We start from the raw sequence: 21,585 nt of genomic DNA on the forward strand, positions 1-21,585 counted from the left end.
ATGGGACACTAAAAACTGTCAAGTACAATGCTGAACTGCTCTTATGTTAACCACTTCTCCATGTATGATATTCTACTATAAGAGATTTAGCATTGAAAGCCATTTTCACTCTTTTTAAAGATTTTGTTGAGAAACTACATTGAGAAAATTAAGTATTTCTAAATAGAAAAATAAATTAGCTGAAAAGCATAAAATCAGATTGGAGATTTATCAGAAAACCTATGCCAAAAAGAGTAAATAACCCAGCATTGTTTTTGCACACATTCATAAGGCTGTACAGCCTGACACCGTATCATCTCTCCTCTCCCTCCCTTAGTCCTCTCAAAATGTAAACTTCAGCTTTTATTACAATATTGGGAAACAATTGAAAGTTGACTTAAAGGTCTGAAGCAACAGAGATTACATTTTAGCTTACTCTTGATATCTAAGGCAGTATCTTGCATGCAAGTTTGGCCTTAAGTTCACCATGTAGTGACATATCTGTTCTAACAAAAAAGTAAGTCTCCAGCTGTTATCATAATGCCTCCCGGAGTATGCAAAGCTCTTCCCTTGTGTCTAAACAACATTCAAATAAATGGGAGCAATATTTTACTAATTTGGTTGAAGTCTCTCAATACAGTGATTTGCCTCAAATATAGTATTAGAGTTGCTAACTTTATTTTGCATATTGTCTCAGCAGCTTAAGATGCAAAGAAGGAAATAGTGGATGTTGCTTCCAAGATAGCTTGCAAAAGGCAAAGTTTAAGGAAAGTGTGAAACCAAATTGTCAGATAATGAATGCCAGCAGTGCCCACTGCTAGTTATTGCTGCCTTCCTTCTAACATCTTCAGTGCCACTATGTTTCCTCCCCCACTCCTGCTATTCTCCTTAGATATGAATTTGACATGTTATGTACTTGACTTGCCTTTGAGATATGCTAATGAAAAATAGCATGTAATAAATGTTTTGATAATAGAAACTAGTTTAAATTTTTAAAAGTTACTGAAGCTTGATTTTTGAAACAGAAGATGAAAGAATAAGTAAAAAGAAAAATCAAGTGAGGAAAAAAATACAAACAGAACATGGATTCAATTTTTTTTTTTCTTAGACAAGTTAAAATGCATCAGTAATAAGAGGGGAAAAACAGAAACACACAAACAAAAACCCAACAAATCCCCAAACCAGAAACAGCAAATGAAAGAACAGGTGAAATTAAATAAGAGCAGCCTCAAGAAAGAAAGAAAAGAAATGAATGGGTAACTTCAACAGATGACACACATAAAGAAGAGCTGGACATTCTAATCTGGAGAAAGCGGGAGAGGAATGAAAACCTGGGAAGAACAGGAAGAAAGAAAAAAGAACAACAGAAGTTCAGTAAAAGCAGCCTTTTTTTAGAGTGAACAGTGAAAGCGACCCCAGTTATCCCTGCTCTGTAAGCTCAATTTACTTTGCATTTCCCCTTACCACCTTTATTAACCTCCCAGAAGTTTCCCTGCACCAACTCTCTGAACGAATTCCTGCCTAGAGCCACTAAGTTTCCAGGAGCTGAAATGATTCTTATGCTGGTTGTTACCCAAATGCTATTTCAAGCCTCTCTGCATTCTGAGTGCATGCATATCCCCATAACTTCTTTATGGTTGTTGAAATACAAAGGCATGCACTGGCGTGGGGGGGGAGATTAAAAGAAGGAAAGAAAAAGAGTAAGGAATATGGGTGAAATCTAAACTCACATATACCCATTTCCTAAAGTTCCTAAAAAGCACCTTAAATTAGCATCAACAAGCACTGCTGTTGAATAACATGTGTTCACCTGGTCCCAATGCATTAAGCATTACAGCGTCACACAACCCTATGGTGAAGCAGACTGAGGATACAGTTTGGGTTAAAATAGCTAGTAAATGCCCAAAAAAGCCAACCCTCTCCAACAGTAAAAGTTATCCATAGTTAGTTTTAAGGCAGCCTGGTCCCCTATGTGACAATATAAGCACCAGTGACAGCACAGCAGAAAGGGCTAGACAAGAACAACAGGAGAGAGGGCAGGCCAGTATTTTGGGAAGGGAGAGGGAAAAATTTTAGCTTACGCCTGCTTTGAAAGTGTTTGTGCAACTATAGCATCTGACCATTTAGGATTTGGCAATCTACTCTGAACTTTTATACCACTGAATAAATCTTTAAAAGACAATTAATAGCATTCCTAAGGAACAGTAACCATAACAGAGTGAAAAAGCATGTTGAGAGCAAAAGGGGAATGGATAGAAAAGTTACTGTCTCTCGGTTTGATCTTTAATTCATTGGACTACAGAAGATCTGAAACCTCCAGAAGATGAGACTTTGGTATGCCCTGAACTCTTCAGCACCCATGCAAAGCAGAGCAGACCACGCTAGTGCCAATTGTTTCATTACTGCTGGACAGGAATCAGTCATTACAGAAGTGCTTTAAATGGTTTCACTTCCCTCTCTGAAGCCTTAATGTTATGGGATCTCTTTGTCAACCTGAACAAATGGCTTGCTTAAAGATGCTACTGGAAGATTTATATCTGTTTGTCTTTTCTAAACATGTATTTCAAAATACTTTAACCCTCATCACCAGAGCAAGACTGCAGCATCTGGTGCTCATTAAAGCCAGGAAATTCCTGTTTTGGTCTTTATGAAACTGTTGAGAGTTGATAATTGATTTTTGAATTCTAGCCTTTGCAAAGAGCTATTTTAGCAATTTCATAGTAAAGAAGAAAATTTACTTAGCAAATGGTTTAATTTCTGCGTAATGCTAAACCCAGGCATTAGCATTTTACAATTCAAAGTTTTCAGAAAATATTTATCAAGTTTGAGTTAATGAATCACCATTATGAGACTCAATATATAGTATTTTGCAATCATCAATTTCAAAGCTGTAATCAGCATAACACAGAAAAGAAACAATTTAGCAACTTGCAGGTCATCTACTTTTAGTGCTTCAGCTTCGTTACAGTAATTTTTTTCCCCCACAAGATCAGAAAAAGATTCTGAGTCTTGTACAGAACTTAATCTTAAAACCTTGTTATGCACAACTTTTCTGCAAATTTCAATACCTATGTGTTGTAATTACAAAGAAAATATGTACTCTGTCCTTATTGATTTGGTATTCACAATCTCAAATTAAAAACTGACAACAGCAGTGAGAAGAACACTACATTAAGCCCTAAATGTTTCATGATAGACTGAACAACATGACAAACAACAACACAGCTAGATATGTCTTCCTAATGATTGTTTTTCCCCTCATAATTTGGGAGGAAAGCTATGAACAACCAAAGGCCACAACAGACATCCACAGAATGTGATGCTACTGAAACTGCAGGCAAATTATACTAGAAAATTATGTGAACACTTTTGTATCACTTGACTGTGATAGGGGACAGTGTATGGCTGGGGTGTAAGACTGTCCATCTGTAACTACTTCTCCCTCACTGAATGACTGCTTATCAGGCACACTGTTTCCAGCCAAGGAGACAGGGAAAGATAGCATGTTCTGAGTTCAAGTCCCCGGAGAGCCACCCAGTTATTTGTTGCAGACTCTCCTCTCAATCACAAAATGTCATTAAGTGAAGCTTGAGTATGTTAAATACTTAGAATATTTTCCCTATATAAACAGCTGCTGTAGCTGCAAATGGAAAGTTACAGAATTGCAAACAATTGATACCAAGCGTAAACAGAATGTATAAACTACACTTAATTTCACAAGAAATAGGAACCTCTAGGTTAAGGGGTTCTTTGTACACATATTGTAATTTACTCTCTTATGTGTATATACACAGATAACTTCCCAGAGCAAAGCTAGCCACAGAGTAAAAGTCTTAACTCTAGAGCCACCCTGCAGTCCACAGGCATTTTAAACCTTTTTTTAATAGTATAGCATATTGCTAAAATGCCTAGTTTGCAGCCCATCACTACCTAACATTTCTTTTGGCATAAAGACTGTCCAGGATAATCGTTCCCGCTGCAGATGCACTCAGTATGCCCAGCTGTATTACACGTTCCCTCCCCTCAATTTTTAGTTATATTAGCTATTATATTAGTTATTGTCAGCTTATAACTTTTAGCTGGTTTATTTCCCCTAGTATTCAAATTCATTCCATATACTGATAAAGCTTCACCACAAATCTAACATTATCTTCTCTTTGAGATCACTAATAAAGAGATTAAATTAATCTACATATAAAGCTGCATCTCTAAGTTACCAATCCAGAATCCCAGCCAGCCACCTCTCTTATCCCTCTTTTCGAGGCCTTTCATCCATGCTTTTCATCTTCAGAACTAGGCTCACTTAGATTTGGAAGAAAACAAATGCAGGTACTACTTTATTTCCTCTTCTCTCCCCTCAAAAGAAAAAACAAACTCTCCTGCTTCAGCTTCCTGAGGAGCTCTAGCTGTGTATCAATTCATAGCACCTCAGGCAGAAAGTATGCAGAACAGCACAGGTAGAGCACAGGTTTGCACAGAGACCTTGTCACTCTCACATTACTATAAACATTAGTTCCACATATAAATATATACATACACAACACCTGCATTTTTTCCAGTCTGAATTCCTTTCCCATTTTTCCCCTCTCAAGTGAGATTCTTTTTCCATGCAAGTTTTTAGGATGAGAGGAAATGGCCTCAAGTTACGTCAGGAGAGGTTTAGATTGGATATTAGGAAAAATTTCTTTACTGAAAAGGGTGGTCAAGCATTGGAACAGGCTGCTCAGAGAGAGGTGGTGGAGTCACCATCCCTGGAGGAGTTCAAAAAACATGTGGATGTGGCACTTCAGGATATGGTTTAGTAGGCATGGAGGTGTTGGGTTGACAGTTGGACTAGATGATCAGAGGTCTTTTCCAACGTTAATGATTCTATTCTAAGGGGCGGGCGGGGGGATTCAATCAATTTGTACTTCAATACCATGTGGGAAAGTACCTCAGAGACTAAATCTCCCTTTACACCATAAAATTATTATTAATCCTACACCTTTCTAAAGAGATTATTTTTCTTCCCATGAGACCTTCTTTATTTACAAAGGTTATCCCACATCTCCACATATACATCCTAAATATAATGTACAGAGGAATTATTTGAACTCCACTTTCTTGGTTTTAATATGTATCAGCCTGAACAGAAAATACAAGCAATGTTAGAAATCACTCCCAATTTCATTTTTCCTGCAGAAGAGGAATTAAGTATTACTTTCATTCAGTCACAGCCATATTTCAAGAAGAGAACTAGAAGGCTTATTTCAAAAAGAGATGTTTCAGATTGTGTACTTGGTTCACATTAATAGACTGTACTTCCAAAAGCAGTATAATTTAAAACACATAATACTGGCCATTCCTAAGAAACAGCTGTGCTTAGGTTTCTTAAAGAAACCAAAAAAGCATACAGACTGTCTCTGTCAGGGACACAATGAGTATATATTGTTCTAACTGGACTTAACCAACACACATCTTTGTACTGTATAAAAAACAAACAAAAAACCCCACAGAACACCCACTAATCTACAATGTTACCAGAAAGACTAACTACTTTTGGCTGCTGTAAAATAAAGAAACTGTTCAGGTTAGATGTAGAGTTATACAGAAGAAAGCACACATGCCATAGAGAGTAAGTACAATAGTCTTGATAATAAAATACTGCAAGCTACTTAAAAATGGGTTTGTACGTCAAATATCTACATAAAGCTGAGATAACTTCAAGAAATTCTTGTAAAAACAGTAGACTGAAATTAAAATACTTCAGGTGTCCAGTATTGATACGGTGACTCTAAAGACAGTATTGTTTATTCTGTGGTTTTACTACTCTAACAACTAATTCCACACATAAAGAAAAAAACTAAATACCTTTTTTCGATTTTGCCCCAATCTTCAATTTTGATGGCCAAGCAATCTGTGTATTTGTTTCTTCCATAATCTGTTAAAAGAAAGCATTTATGAAAAATTAAGTTTTTATTGTTCTCCTACAAAGTCAAAAGTTCATTTTTGGAAAAGATGCTGTTTACAATTTTTAAATCTGTTGACTATTATTACTTATACATAGCACAAGTCATTAACTACTTTTCTGGGTTTCTTGAGAAGAATTTTTTTCTGGTGATAGGTGGAGCTGAGTTCTGATAATTCAAAAGAAAAACCAAGAGAAAACCAAGATGCTCAACAGTTTCCATGAAGTTCATATAACCACTACTAGCTACAGCATGCTCTAGGTCCATCTCAGAGGAAATTTCAAAGCTTTACAATTCAATAAAAATATTTCTTTAGTTATCTCAAAATGGCTTCTAAGTAAAGCCTATCAAATTTAAATCAAGTCCTTTTGAGTCTCCATAAGTCAAGATACATCAGTTTGCCTTCACGTTTGGTTGGTTTTTTTCCTCACCTTTACCTGAAAGCAACTTTTCATTGTCAGTCTATCCAGACTTCAAAACGCACACACTCACGCTTATACTTTGAAATCCATGTAGTCATTTGGCTCCCTGTAGCCTCTCATTCTGCTGCTTGTTTTAGTGAATAAATCCACTAGCCACAGGCATATGATACTGAAATTTAATACTGGCACAGAGTTACAGTGCATCACTAACACATTTAGCAGTAATACAGGAGAAGGAACTGAATGACACCACAGACTTCATATATATGAACTGAAATTCAGTTCTAAGAAATGCTGGGCCTGTCTGAGACTAAAGAATTTCTCTTTTATATTGAGATCTCATCAATAAGTATGATGAGATCATATCTCTCACCACACTTGAGATGAGAGTATCCGATCATCATGAGTAAGAAGAGAGTATCTCATCATTATGAAGGCCTGAAGAAATGAGAAAGATCTACCCATATTAGTCTGACAAGATGGTTGTAGGACGCCAAGAAAATGCATCTATTAAACAAATATCATACTAGGCCGCATCAGACAAGGGTTTTTTTTAATAGACATGTTGATTATAGAAGGCCCTGATGAATTTTCACCTGGAACAAATTGTCCAGTTCTGCTCACACATGGACAAGATCTTGTACAGCAACAAGCAAAAGGGTCCTCACTCCCTCGAAAATTTCAGTAGCTTATTATAAAAGAGATTAAGAGCAAACAGTTTGCTCAGCTTGACTAATGTTAATTAGAAGTGGTCCTAGAATCACAGAACAAATTTGGAAGAAGGGGACCTCTGGAAGTCATTTAAGTCCAACCTCATGCTCACAGCAGGGCCAACTGCAAAGTTAGGTCACGTTGCTGTCAGTGCCTTGCCCATCAAGCTCTCATTACCTCCAATTCAAGGAAGGACATTTCACAGTCTCTCTGCACACTTATTCCAGTGCACCACTTTTACCGAGAAATTATTTTCTCATATCTGGTTAATTTTTCCTTTGCTCAACCTTTGGCCGTTGTTGCCTGTGCACTTTTAGGAGGAGCCTGACTCAGTATAGCTTCTAACCACCCATGGGGTAGCGGACGACTGCTGTTAGATCCCTCTTTTACCTCACCTCCTCCATGCTGAACAAACCCTGCTCTCAGCTTCTCTTCGTACATCAGCTGCTCCAGGCCCTTGATCAACCTGGTGATCGTCCACTGGAGTCACTCCCGCTTGTCAGCGTCTTTCTTGGGCTGAGGGGGACATACCTGGACAGTACTCCATATGCAGTCTCACAGTAACTGAGCAGACAGGAATAGCCACCTCCCTTGATCTGCTGGGTCATACTATTTTAGTTACTGAGTCTATGTGAAAATACTTTTGCCAAAAAGGGGGGTAATAAGTATTAAGGAGATTATTTAAAACATATAATGGTAACAAGTAAACAAGTGCTCACTGTAAACTTAGGCTGTAAACTAGAAAAAACCCTAAATCAGAAGAACTGAAAGAATACTTTATTGCCGTAAGAAGCAGACTCTATTAAAAAAAGTCAACCCAGCAAAATGGGGGAGGAGGGGGGGAGATATTAAGCAAAGCAGTATATTTTAGTACTTCTAGTCATCTACAACAAGCATAAGCAATAATAAAAAAATTCAAATTCCAAAATAATTAACAAAGCCACTTCCAAGAAGAGAATGAATACATTAAGAAAACAGACACAATACCAATATATTTTAAATAATAGTATAATTCAGAACTAAGGCAGACTTCTCTAACAATTCTTAATTTTTATCTTCTACATCAAAATCCCTGGGACACCGCAAGAACTTCCAGATTAGTACACCATGTGGAAAAACTGAAAGTGTCAGCCAGACTTCATTATACTATATTTTTTGTTTCAGCAACTATTGGATAATAAGTTACAGCTGAAATAAGACATTTCCAGGAGGGTGAAATTCTATCAGCAACATACACATACTTTTCACCATTTGCCAATCCAGATGTGAAAAAAGCTATTTCAAAGAACTCACTTGTGTCTGATAAAGGGCTTTGGGCCAGGATTATTCTTAATTGTGCAACAGGTGAGGAAATACACAGAAAACAGAAAAGCATTAGTTAAAAGGAGAAGGTAAATGCTAAAACAAAGAATGGTGCAGGACTGAGTTAAAGAAGATGCAACATAAAGGGAACCACAAGAGAGGAGACAGAAGAGGGGTGAATGAATGTCATTCAAGACAAGTGTTACATCCCATCAGTCCTTTACCCTCTCAATAAAGTTTGGAGACTTTTGTCTTAAAGAAATTAAATCCTCCCCATTTCTCATGCTAAACCAAAACAAAATGAAAGCCCACAACTTCAGAGATGCACACATTCTGGGGACATACGAGAAAGATGCATACGAGATCTTCAAAGGAAAAGAAGTCTGACTGGCAGCCACTGAGATCTGGCCACCTAATATCCTTAAGCTCTTTGGAGAATGCAATGCTAAAAGTTACCACATTAGACCAAAAAGACGACTCAGTTTGGTCACTACAAAGACAAAGTTTATCTCCTGTCTTAGGCAGTTAGGCAAAAAAAAAAAAGAGTAAGTCTGGATGCATTTAAATTAAGTGCATTTATTGAAGTACAAAAATGCTCAGAGTATGTGCTGGCTTTCAACTCCAAGTAGTAAACTTTATCATAAATTCCAAGCTAATTGCAATAATCATATTTTCCACAATTTTGAAAACCACATATTATATAGGAAAAAAATAAAATAGTTTTTGCTGCAGCACTTATTTTTTTCACCAGTGAAAATAATTTATCTTGCCTGTAAAACAATTTGAGAATTTTAACTGCCTAAAAAGGTTTGCAATGGAAAGTAACTTCTGGTTTTATTTTTGAGAAATCAGGGCTTTCATAGGAACCCTTAAGAAGAGTTTAAACTATATTGCTTACTTTAACTATTTATTGTATGTATTTTATTATTTATGTATTTTATTTATTGTAACAGCAGGAGTGTCACAAAGCTCTAGAAAACAAGAAACTGAGTTTTTACTAGAACTGTTAAACTAGAAGGTAAAGATGATGTTGAAAACTGTGCAACAGTAAAACTCTGCATAGTGTAGATCACTGCTGAATCAACTTTTAGTTTTGTTTTACCATTCTAACCCAGGCAGTTTTAAGTGCCAGGATTTTTTTTTTTTTTCCTGAAACACATTTGGAATCATTGCACAAAACCCTCAACTTCATGTTGAAATGGAATAGTTTTATTAGTGAAAACTCAGTGTTATGCCACATGCCCTGAAAACAACAGTACTGCTCCTAAATGAACAAAACAGAAAACAGAACTCACTTTACAAGTGATGTAGATATATACACATGTATTTTAATTGTATAAATACTTTAGTTACAAAACATTTAGAGGAAATTCAGCCTAGGAATGAGTGAATCAGAGTTCATGATCATCTAGACTGTAGAACAGCACCTCTGCTTCGGCTTCCCTTCTTTTCACATAAAATAAGTGATAGGGTTTATACTAATCAGTACTCTCCTCACCTCGAAGGATCAACTGACCAAAAGGAGCAGGCACATTTGGCAGCAAGATTTAATCACGTAGTAAATAACCCCATGCTGCTGCTTCTCAAAATGCAGGGAATCCCAAGAAATAATTTATCTACATCTTCCCTTCCTCTCCTTTCCCCAGGAGAAATTGTGGTGTTTACGTAGCCAAAAATACGTAAGCTATTCTTGGGGGACAACATACAGAAGTTGACACAAGATACTGGAAGATACCAACAAAATAAATAAGACTGTGCCCTGACCCTGAAAAAACTGGTTCTAGTTGCAAATCATTGGGCCTTCATGAAAAAAACCCCTCTAGCTGTAAGGCAGCTGGATGAAAAGCTTTTGGCTTCCTTGTATTCCAGCTTGAAAAAATGTATAGTTTAGGCACCTTGGGGAGTTTTTACATTAAGACAGTAAGAAGTTACTTCTCCTTACATTGTAATTTTTGTTTAACTGATTTTGGATGGAAACTGGAATGTCCTGAATGCAAAAAAATTCCAACCACCAAAACTCCCCAAAAGCCCACAAGCATTTCAGAATTCAAGTGAAGTATTTTACAGGCAGTAGATGAAAGAGAACAACCTATCAAAAAGACCTTTCTTCATTTAAAACAAGCACATTAAATGACAGTAGTATTCTTAATAGTTAGTATTGTTACGAAGTTACCTATTTCTGATCTTCCCACCTTTGGGATTCATGCATCTTAGCCATTTCGGCCTCAGTTCTTATTCATGGTGAAAGGAAAAGAAGAGTAAGAGAGGAACCTGCATCTGCCAGTGGGTTTCTGCAATTGGTTTTCTCAACTTGAGCTCAATGAGCTCATTCCCACTGAAATGACAAAAGTAACTCTCAGAACTGCAAGTGTAACTGCCAAAAAAAGTAAGTTTGTTATTTCATCAATGGAAAAACCCTCTCTTTCAGTGTAAGGAATTAGCTTCGTCAGTTCAACCTTGCTTAATACAACAGAAGATATATACACCATTTTAACATGTAGAGTACTTAGACAATGAATAAGCATAGATGTTAAAAACCTTGTAAACATTTAAGTTATATTTTTAGAACAGATAAAAATGTATCTTAATCTATATTTAAGAAAATCTTTTTTTTTAAATGCACAATACTAGGTTTTGTAAATACCCTGAGTTTTTCATGCTATTAAAAACCCTAGAAAGCAAAGAAATTGTATGCCCACTGGTGTTTCTATTTATCTGTCCATGTCATGTTTTGAACAGCTGAGTTTTTGTGGTTTTGTGTTCAAAGAGTTTTCCTAGGATTTCCTCTGTGCAGGTTAAAAACAAGCAGAAACACCTAGGTTTAGATCAACATCAATGGCACTAGATATTTAAACGTGAAGTACTGCAACAGTACCTTATTTTCAACTATCAAACAATGCAAATCCTCAGAGAGCACCTAACTTCTTTGCTACTTGGAATATTTCAGAGACTACGCTTAATTTCTGATAAGCGGACTACAAATCCTGTCCAAGCACCTGGTGACAAATGCTCAAAGCTGAAAATACTGCATGAAGTATTTTAGCTTAAAAAAAACCCCACAACACTGCAATAAAATCCAGAATACATTGTAAGCAAGGACCTAAAATTTCAGTAAGTGGAGATAATGCAAGAAACTAACCTCCATTTTAATTTGGCACCAAGAAACAAGTTTCAAAAATCCCTTCCCTAACAAGGGGAACTACCTCTAGCAATCTCAAGACCGGAGGCAAAGTCACTTCTTACAAGAGTTGACTGTAAAAACGGCTGGAGCAGACTGGTTGAGTAAATTATACAAAAGAAAATTAAGATGAGTAACTTCAGGTGATCATATCCATGAAAATAAAAATCATTATTGTCTGAGGCAGAATAAAACACAGAGGTAGATGAGAAGCAGGGGAGGGAATGAGGCAGTGATTCTCCTAACTTCATTAACTCTTCTAAAAGTGATCCAGTTCCCTCTGGGGTACTGGGGGCAGGTCTTTCTCCTTCAGCAGGTTAAGTGACAAAGCAAAAAAGGACACTGTAGGGAAAAAATTATATCTTTACAGATCTTGGTTTTTACTCAGAAACTGCCTCTGCATGCAGACAAAAAAAAAATTACCACAAAGCATACAACCAAGACAGGGCCCAAATTACATTCTGAATTATCTTTAGTCACTCTTCATGTAATTCTCAACCTGGCGCTTACACATCTCACAGAGAGAGCATTTCTTAGTATAAAATCATCTTCCAGCAAGACAAAAAGGTATGATCAGATAAGATGCAATTTTTCCAAGCAGTATGAAGTTTAAAATTGAAAAAAGTTTGATGCAATGCAAATGTAACAAGTCAAGGGAAAAAAGCAAATGGGGAAAGAGGGGGAAACTACTGTGAATTAAAAAAAGAACAAAAAACACATTGACATATGAGACAAAATATAGATGGCTGAGCTGCATCAGTAGCCATCCCTCCCCCCCCCAGAAAAAAAAAAAAAAGAAAATTGCAAGGATCAAGTTCTCCATCAAGCAGATATTGGGGAGGGACTGGAAATGCAGGATAGACTCTGTTCATTTACATTCTGTGAGCACGCCTCGGAGCAGCAAGTATAAGGGCACCTCTAGAGCATTATTATTGGCAACATGACCATCTGGAACTTCAGAGTCAATTGCATCTGCAAGTCCAAGATGGCTCCTAATCCCCATTTTAACAAAGCATCAATAAATATCCCTTTCTCCACTGACATAAAATAAGAACTGTAAAGCGCTTGGGGCCAGAAGCAACCCCCAACATGTACTAAGAAACAAGTGCTTCCCAGTGTACATGTGTACAGTTAAAAATTGCTGCAGAGGAGAAAATCCCATGTGTGAGGGTAGGACGAGGACAGGGAAGGACAGAGGATTAGAAAAAGTATTATTTACATAAAGGTCATGATAAGAGAAATTCTATAAACGGGTGTTTGTTAATCTTGTTTTGAAGTTGAATCTCCATCAGGTTAAAGAAAACACAGTAGTTCTTTATGGATTACCGTAGATTGATACATTTATGGAGGACAACTCATACCCAAGAAATATTTCATACACAGTTGCTGAAGGAAAGGTGACTGATGGTTTTGTTACATCACTGTACCCATCCCCATTTTTAATGGTACTGTTTTCTGAGAACCATTTTTCCCCGATCCTCAAGAAAATTTGTTCCATCAATTTTACAGAACACAAAGATGAAAATTACTGCACAAGATGGCAGAGAAAAAGAAATCCAGGAATATCAATAGTAAAAGCAAAAGTAGTACCATGGTAATGACCTTGCAAAACCTGACAACTATGTTCCTTCATAAACATTCAATATTAATGTGAAGATAGTTTTACTGTTACAAAAACTAACACTCTTTTTGCAGATCCAAAACAGTCAAGAAGTTGTGGCTGCAGAAAGCAAGCCAAGCATTATGTTGATATTCTACTAAGATCTACTGTAGAAGAAAGATTCCTGCCATCCACAGCCATCCTGACTTCTCCCAGCACAACTGATTCCTGAACCCTACCGCATATCTTTTTGCTCTTCTACAGGTACATTTTAATTGCTTAATTATTCACAGGGAACACACTGTTTAAAGGATAAAATGGAAAATACCTAAGCAGTGAGGTTAAATCACAATGCTTGTTCAATAACCTTAAGATTAAATACCTGCAAAAGCTTTGTAAGTATGGTCTTGAATGATAAAGTGACCTTTAGAAAACAAAGGCTGTACCAAGTCAGATTCTTTTTTTTTTAAGTGTCAAAACCACTCCAAAGCCAGGTTTCTTACAAAAAGGAGACCAAAACATGATGGAATTTTACTAACTGTCATCCATCACCTGATACAGATTTTGTTTTTCCAAATATTACCTAAAACATTCTTCAGGATACAAAATTAATTCAGTAGTTAACTGACAATATTATGAGAGAGATCAAAGTGGTCTGATCACATTTATTTTACCACAAGATAAACCTTGTCCTCATTTTGTGCCTGTTAATTTTCCTTTACACCTTCAACAATCTTAAATAAGTAGTGACATTGGTTAATATAAAACTGACATGTAATACTGTCTTAATCCCAGCAACATTTGTAAAATGGCTTGTTAGTAGACATAAATATTAAGACAGATACAGGTCCCTATCCACCATCATTTAAAAATGTACAGAAGCTGCGTTTGATACCAACACTTTCTGCTAAAATGTGCAGTTTTCATAAATCAAGTGCTCCAACTGCTTCAACTCAACAAAAAAGCCACAAAGTGAACAGCCAACTCAACAAGTATTTATAAATCAAACTGACATGAAAAGCATAAGCTTGCATTCTGAATACAGCTTTAAGAACCACAGTGAAAGCTGGGGCTCTGCAGAGAAAATTTAAAAGTTTGAAGTTCCAGTTGATCAGCAATTTTATTTTAATTTTGACAACAAAAACATTTTTTTTTTCTAAGAAGGAAGACACACAGACAAAAGTTCAACATAAACACAGTCACAGTGTTGATGCAAAATCTGCTTGTAATCAACAAGGCAAGAATAGGAGGGCAAAGGGATTAGTTATCCAATTTACTAACTCTCACAAAAAAAGCCAAAGTTCAGTATTGCAGATTTCACTAGTTAAAAATTTTCAACATTCAAATGAGCGTTTCATTTTAGAAAATGAAACCATTACAGGTACAGTCTAATTCAGTATTAACCAAATGGTGATGTGACACTTTTAAAATCAGACCTCAGGATGCCTAGTAAAAACACACAGAAATTTTGCCAGTCTCTGAATATTTTGTTTCACAGACATAAAATGTTCATGAAAGTATCTTCTGCTTTCAGAGAAGTTGTATTAAGTTAGTGTGGCTCCCTCAGTAGGTATGCATTTAGAGCAGCATAAACAACTTTACTCTTATAGTTTATTTGAAACATGGAATATCATTTGCATTAAAATAAAAAAAAATAAATTTCTATATAAGCAGGAGAAGACCTGAGCTGAAGAGTCGCCATAGACAAGTAAAATTCTACATGGGCTGATACTTATTTCACCTTCTTCTAATGGCGAAGTGGTGAAGCAGCAGTATCTGAGAAGATGACTAATCCTTGAACATGAGTTTTGGCAGCAAGAACAGAGCAATGTGTGTAACTGGAACCAAAAGGAGTATTATATTTAATGGTTTGTTGTTTTTTTGGGGGTTGGGAGGGAGGAGAAAGCAGGGGATGAACAAGGATGGGAAGGAAGAACAAGGCACAAAAAGGAAATGTGTAATGTTACTCAGGAACTCACAGTGTAAATTCAGCCTCTAAAACTGGTGAGGCCAGAGTAAGGGCTTGAGATGCCAGAGCCAGAACACATCAATGGCACACCATCAAGGACTACTGGGTTCGGTGAGGAAACACGGGGCATATAAGAAGTTAAAAAACAGATGACAAAACTTAGCCCAAAGCTAAGTGCAAATATGTGGCTCTTTTGCAAGTCCAGCCTACATTTGGGGTATAGCAATGGATTCCTATCCCAAGCCCTGTTGTGGTTTTTTACCCCCTAAGGTGGTCTACATACAAAATTCAAAATTAGAATTCACTGTTTATATTACAAATACTACTCTAAAAAGAAGGTAGTACAGTGCATCCATAGTATTACTGTACACAGTACAGACTCCACAGTATTAATGCTACCTTTCTGCAGGTAAGGGAGAGGGGCTATTTCTGAGCAGAAGCAGTAGCAGATGGCCCCGAGGCACCCACGCTTTCCAGACTAAAACATGATTTAGAGTTTGCAGTTTTTGCTCCTGTGTGACAGAAAAAACATCTCCTATGCCGAGTGGTAGCATAGGAAGAATTAAAACTATAAAACACAGAAAACACTTGAGCAAGTTTGTTCTTAATTTAGATTGCCAATACTAACAGTTTACATGTAAGCATAAACTACTTAAAAGTACACAATACATTGTTTTGAGGCATAGGGAGGACAAGGATCAAGCCCCAGTTGTGTAAGTTTCTGTACAGGAAGGAGCAGTATGAAAAAAGTGCCTTCCCAAGTGCAAGGACATGAGTGCATGTGTGTCTTATAGGAAAATCAGGTACCCCTACCCTACTTTATATTCCGACTGTCAGAAACCCCAAACACATTTTTAGAAAAGTATCTGTATGTGACTGCTTGGCTAGTCCTTCTCCCCTAACTTTATCTGTCTTTGAAAAGGGTAATATTTAAATTATTTTAGAGACTATCATATAGGATAAGCTGTATGGATAAGGTTCGATACCACTTTTTCGTGCTTCCACTGTAAGTCATTTGTTTCAATACTGCAGGAATTTGATCTTCACATACTAATTTGTCCATCTTTGTCAAACTGATTTTTGTTTTAAGCTAACTTTACTAAATGCCAAAATAACTTTATCCAAAGAATTAAAGTGTCTCTGAATTTTCCAACTAATCTAGATTCAGGAATAAAAATGCAACAGAAGGAAGACATGCCTGTTACCCATTTGCATACTTCTACACAGCTTCATGTCAAACTAAGCAAAATACTAACATGCTTTCCTCTAACTTCTCATGACCAATAATTTTGTGGTCTGCATGTACAGTTTGAGACTTCCACAAAGAAGCAAGCAAGCTGTTTGTTGTTGTCAAGGTCTATATCCTAGCCCAGATTAACTCCAAACAAATTTACCATCTTCACTAGGTATTCACAGCTATTTCTAATGACTTTATCAAGAATTAAGGCAAGCATGTGCAGGATGTCTTCATCTTACTTCATCTTGCACAAAGATAATTTTAGCTTCAGGTACTGAAGCTAAAATTAGAGGACACAATTAACATCATAGGCAATGTATTCATTAATTCATAGTTTGGTCAATGGGTATCAGCTGATCATGCATCAAAAAAAACCTCATTAACAGATTATATGTAAAGGTAATAAAGGCAGCATTGTAAACAACATCAGCTTTACAACTCAAACTTTCAGGCTATAAATAAAAGCTCTAAATCAGTAAAGAGAGAATTGGGGAAAGCTACCTATGTGGATATGGCTTTGGAATTTACATTGTTTCCTTTTCCATTAAGGCATTTTTAGCTTAGAAGGGAAGAGAACACATGCATGCACACACACACGGCATCTTTTTTTAACCTTCCCTTTACCTGAAATGAACTGGGAAAGATCATTCTTAAAACAAGGGTCTTGTTTAAGCAGGCAATTATTGCAGTATTGTTGCTGCGTCCAAAAACTGCACTAAGTGAACCTTCTGCAACAATAACATTTCCAGAACTTTGTACTTAATTTACAAATACAGCAAATAAAGTTAAGCAAGAAGAAAACTCTATCGATCAAATGCCCTTACCTACAGAGAAACATTAAAGTCCTTCCTTTACTTGACTTGAATGTTTTGTTCACCCTCAATGGAAATATTAATCAAGGGTCACAGGTAATTCAGTCATTTATTTAAAATAAAATTAAGTTTAGTCAAAAATGTAAAGGGATTATCTAAGCATGCAAAAAAAAAAGCTATAATTGTATCTGTGTACAGCATTAATTAATTCTACACAAGTAATAGAAAAAGGGGGAAATTTATCTAAGAAAAAAAATACTACTTAAAAATGAAGTCCCCCCCAGCACATCATTAGAAACACCAATATGCAGCCAACTCATTTCTCCAAAAGCAGAAGCAGCAAGTCTCCTCCCTACAAATCAGGAACCCAGTGTATATTATTCATTTGTACCTTTCTCATACTCACCTCCTCTTTCTTCTTTTTTTGGAGGGAAAGAAAAGAGTACAAGCATTTCTGAACACCGAAATCCCTTCTCTATTTTAAGAGAGGATTTAACTTTCAGAGTGAAAAGGATTAAGCATCTCAATCAAGACTGTGGTGACAAATTGCTCCTTCTCTGTTGCTTTACAATTCAAGAGATCTTGCACAAAACATTAAGTATAGCAATAAGGTGGCATAAAATAGGACTTCACCATCAACTAAAACTCCGATTCACTTGGAACTCAGATCGAGCTCCAAAAGGTGATGTAGAAAGTCACTCAGTGTAATACTATGGGATCAAAATCCTCACTGTTTCTGGCCAAGGGAATTATTCACAAGGAACTCAGCAAGGACAGTTGCTGTTTTAAGACTTCTACCTGCAGTGGGCACTCCACGGATTAGGCCCATCAGAGAGCATTTTCATATTACAGGTAGACTCTCAAGATTGTCCCCATTATAGCAGAAGCAACACAGAAGAAACTAAAGATGAAATAAAAAAAATAAAAAACCTTGTAATTACTCCATTCCCTTCACAGAATTATTGCCATACTAGAGACTGGATGAATGCAGTTTTCCACAAGAATGAAGCCTTCCCACCACTTAGCTCTGCCCAAACTAAGCAAAAAGTTAAGTAAGCATTTTTGATTTACCTTTTTAGAGAAACCGATCCAACCTAAACATTCTCCTCCTTTCCACTGGGTGTGGTTTTGCCAAAAGGGAGACAAACCTCTCAATCTCAAGATCTCCTGTGAATGTTGACTGCCACTGACATTCTTTCAACTCTCTAATCCATACCACCCTCTCTGAGCAGTCACTTCCTTTTCCCGGGAAGCTAAATGAGAAGAAGCTCAATGTAAATTAGAAGTGCATGCCAGTGTTCCCATCACAGCCTAGCACAACCGGGCATTTCAAGCACATTCTGGAAATGTATAGCCCTTAATATATCCTTGTCACAGGCTATGAGCTAAACTCTACATCAAGAGGTTATTTTAATGCTAATGCAGATACTGATTTCTACCCAGAAAAAGTGGAAGGTGTGGAACCAGTTTCTGCAGTTCAAAACTACTCCTGTGGTTGAAATAGAGACAAGCCCCATAATAATGTGTAAATAACCATGAACTCTGTCTCACTAGCAAGATAAATAGCACTGGAAGAAACCAATAGCTGAGTGGTTGCCATCAGAAACAGGAGTATAGCCTTAGGGAAACTATAATTACAAATAGGCAGTTCAAGAGAAGTCATGGATGAAGACACATGGAAAGCCCTTCAAAAGTTACTGCTGAACATGGACAACAATCAGCCTGAGACATCTTATTCTCAGGTCAATGATTAATATTTTTTATGCCTGAAAATGTCCTAAGCCATTTGCATTTGAAGCTCTACCTACACATTTCATATTCAGATATTAAAAAGGAAGACCAACCAACTTTCAAGCCTGACCTACTGCAGACAGAAAAATGTAACTTTTTTTAGTTACATTTCTTTGTATCAGTATATACTACCTATACTTAGAAAAACATTCATGTATACATAAACACTGTATCAATACCTTCACACATAAGAATTTTGCAGAAGTTACAAGGTTTGCCCCAGATCAACCTAAGAAACATTTTTCAAAGATACAAGTGAAAACACAGGATGTTGCAAAACAAGCTCTTTTACTGTCTTAGATAAACGAAGAGAGCTTGAGGCAGCTTCCTTACTGCCTTTGCTGCCAGAGCCTCCTACACAAATAAAAGGTAATGTACATTTATTAATAAATACTGCAAACCGAAGAGGAATTTAACAGAAAGGTGATTAAAGATGCAATTAGATTTACCTATTTTTCAAGTCTTCAAATAATCGCAATTTTGTTTGGTTTTGGTTTTGTTTTCTTTTAAATCTCTCAGTGCTACTGTTTCCAATATCTATACTGGAAGATAAACTGCTTTTAAAGGATGGTTTCACCAAGTATTACTTCCAAAATGGCCTCAATATCTTTTAAGGTGCTACTCATTTAATAAAGTAAGAAGCCACAGATGAAACACGTTACATGTAAGGACATGAAGGAAAATTAAAAGAAAAAAAAAAAGAATACCCTAGTCTTCCTTTACACTCCTAAGCTCCTAATAATTAACAGGAGAGATTTTGGTACACACATGCAACATTTGCTGATTTGCATCTTCACACTTCCAAGCATGATTACATCCCCTTCAGGGAATAACAGAGTCTGCAGTCAAGAGAAGCACAAGCATTTCAATGACTGTTTGCCTAAATCCAGTGATATCTTAAAAAGCCTTAAGTATCTGCAACTGTGCAAATGAATATATTCCTACAAACACCATTTTTCTTCGATTAAAAAAAACCCAAACAAAAAACCCCCACAAAACCTGAATAATCTCAAACATTCAGAAACAATAAAACCCACCAGTTACAGCTGGCTGGTAGTATATTGGGCTTTCCACAAAACCAAATTCTGCAAATGAACTCTTGAAAGCCAGGAAAGGAAGAGCTAAGGAGCCCCTTCAGAAACACTCCAAAAGCCCATGACTAACACACATATACAGTGAATTATGCCGAAATAAGCAGCTTACATCTGACCTAGAGTCAAGCACTTGAGCAGAGCACCACATGTGCATCATTTCCAGTCACTACCTTCTGCACGTGCAGTCCCATGTTAGCCCAAGAACTCCATCCAACTTCTACTAAACCCACAACCTTCACCTATTGCCCACCATACTGTTGACAGTCCCATGATAAGGCTAGATGAGAAAATTTCTCTTGCCTTGAGAAATTTCAGAATGAAAGGTTATCATCAGCACTAAGGTTTCCAAGTGTTTAAGAAAAAGAAGACTTGATGAGGCAAGAACTAAAAGCAAACAGAAATGACACATTAAATTCCCCTCTGTCCACACGGCCGACCCTCATCTGTTTTGGATTATGAACTCTTCAGGGCAGAGACCCACCACCTTCTTACATTTTATATGAGTGCCATGCATATCTATAGTGCTACATAAATTATATGTTCCTTGGAACAATGTCCTGGCTTTGTCTAGGAAGGGCCTTGCTTGCCTATGAGGCGTGAACCAGATGTTATGGAACTCAGTGGAAAAATTCCACCATAAACTGAAAATGGGCTTTGGATCAAGAACAAGTAATAACTTCATATTATGTATTACTCTCACAGAATAAATTAGGACAATAATATATAGAGCAAGGTCCACAAGGATCTTTTACATAAATAGTATGTAACACAACAGCAAACCAATCCATGTTTATTTAAGATTATTGGTCACTGAACTGCAGATCAGAGAGGTCTAGAGAGAAAACTATCACGTTATTTACTTATTTCTTGCTAAATTATTAGTAGCTCCCATTGGTTTTGAAAAATCCACATTAGACTATGTTAGGTTTCCCTTCTTTGAAGCAATACTAAAACTAAAAAAAAATATTAGAAGAAAGTATGCTAAAGTCTTCAGATTTTTTAAAGTGACACTACCAAAAATTATTTATCTACTTTTCATTTTAATTCAGGAGGAGAGGAAGGGGCACTTCACTTGATCTTCAGTGCCATGACAGGGCAGAAATATTAGCTTAATTTACCCTTTGCAGCCAAGAACTGGGGCTTATTCTGTAACTCCACCAGCAACTGCAGAGCACGTGCTTGTTTCTGCTAAAACGCTCAGTGAAATAATGCATTTTGGCATTTAAATTGTTATTCAACTTCATATGTTAAAAGTTGATAGGACCAGTTCACATCCACTGAGCGTCTGCTTGACTATGAAAATCGAAGAAAGTAACACTGCTTGCTCACATGTTTGAAGACCAGCAAAAGACCACTTAGCACCAAAACCTTGTATTAACTTAACTTTCTTTAAAAGCATGACAGATTCATTAGAGCATACTACACGTAGTTTAACAATCCATGCTGAGTCCCTGACTTCAAGCCCAGCTCCAAGAGTATACAAGCAACTTGTTCCTCCTGAGGGCATGCTAATAAAGAACTGAGCACTGTCCCCTGTTGACT

The 21,585-nt window shown here is 36.7% G+C and overlaps 1 protein-coding gene across 1 annotated transcript in view; it reads right to left on the reverse strand.

Moving 5' to 3' along the window:
• The window catches only part of BICC1 (BicC family RNA binding protein 1), a 115,640-nt gene that overhangs the window by 52,858 nt on the left and 41,197 nt on the right, over window positions 1-21,585 (reverse strand). The window contains exon 3 of the mRNA XM_072869942.1: window positions 5,830-5,899. Within this exon, the coding sequence (XP_072726043.1) occupies window positions 5,830-5,899 (70 nt within the window). The remainder of the gene's footprint in view (window positions 1-5,829; window positions 5,900-21,585) is intronic.

The sequence above is a fragment of the Ciconia boyciana genome, chromosome 8, assembly GCF_034638445.1.
Source record: "Ciconia boyciana chromosome 8, ASM3463844v1, whole genome shotgun sequence".
NCBI lineage: Eukaryota > Metazoa > Chordata > Aves > Ciconiiformes > Ciconiidae > Ciconia > Ciconia boyciana.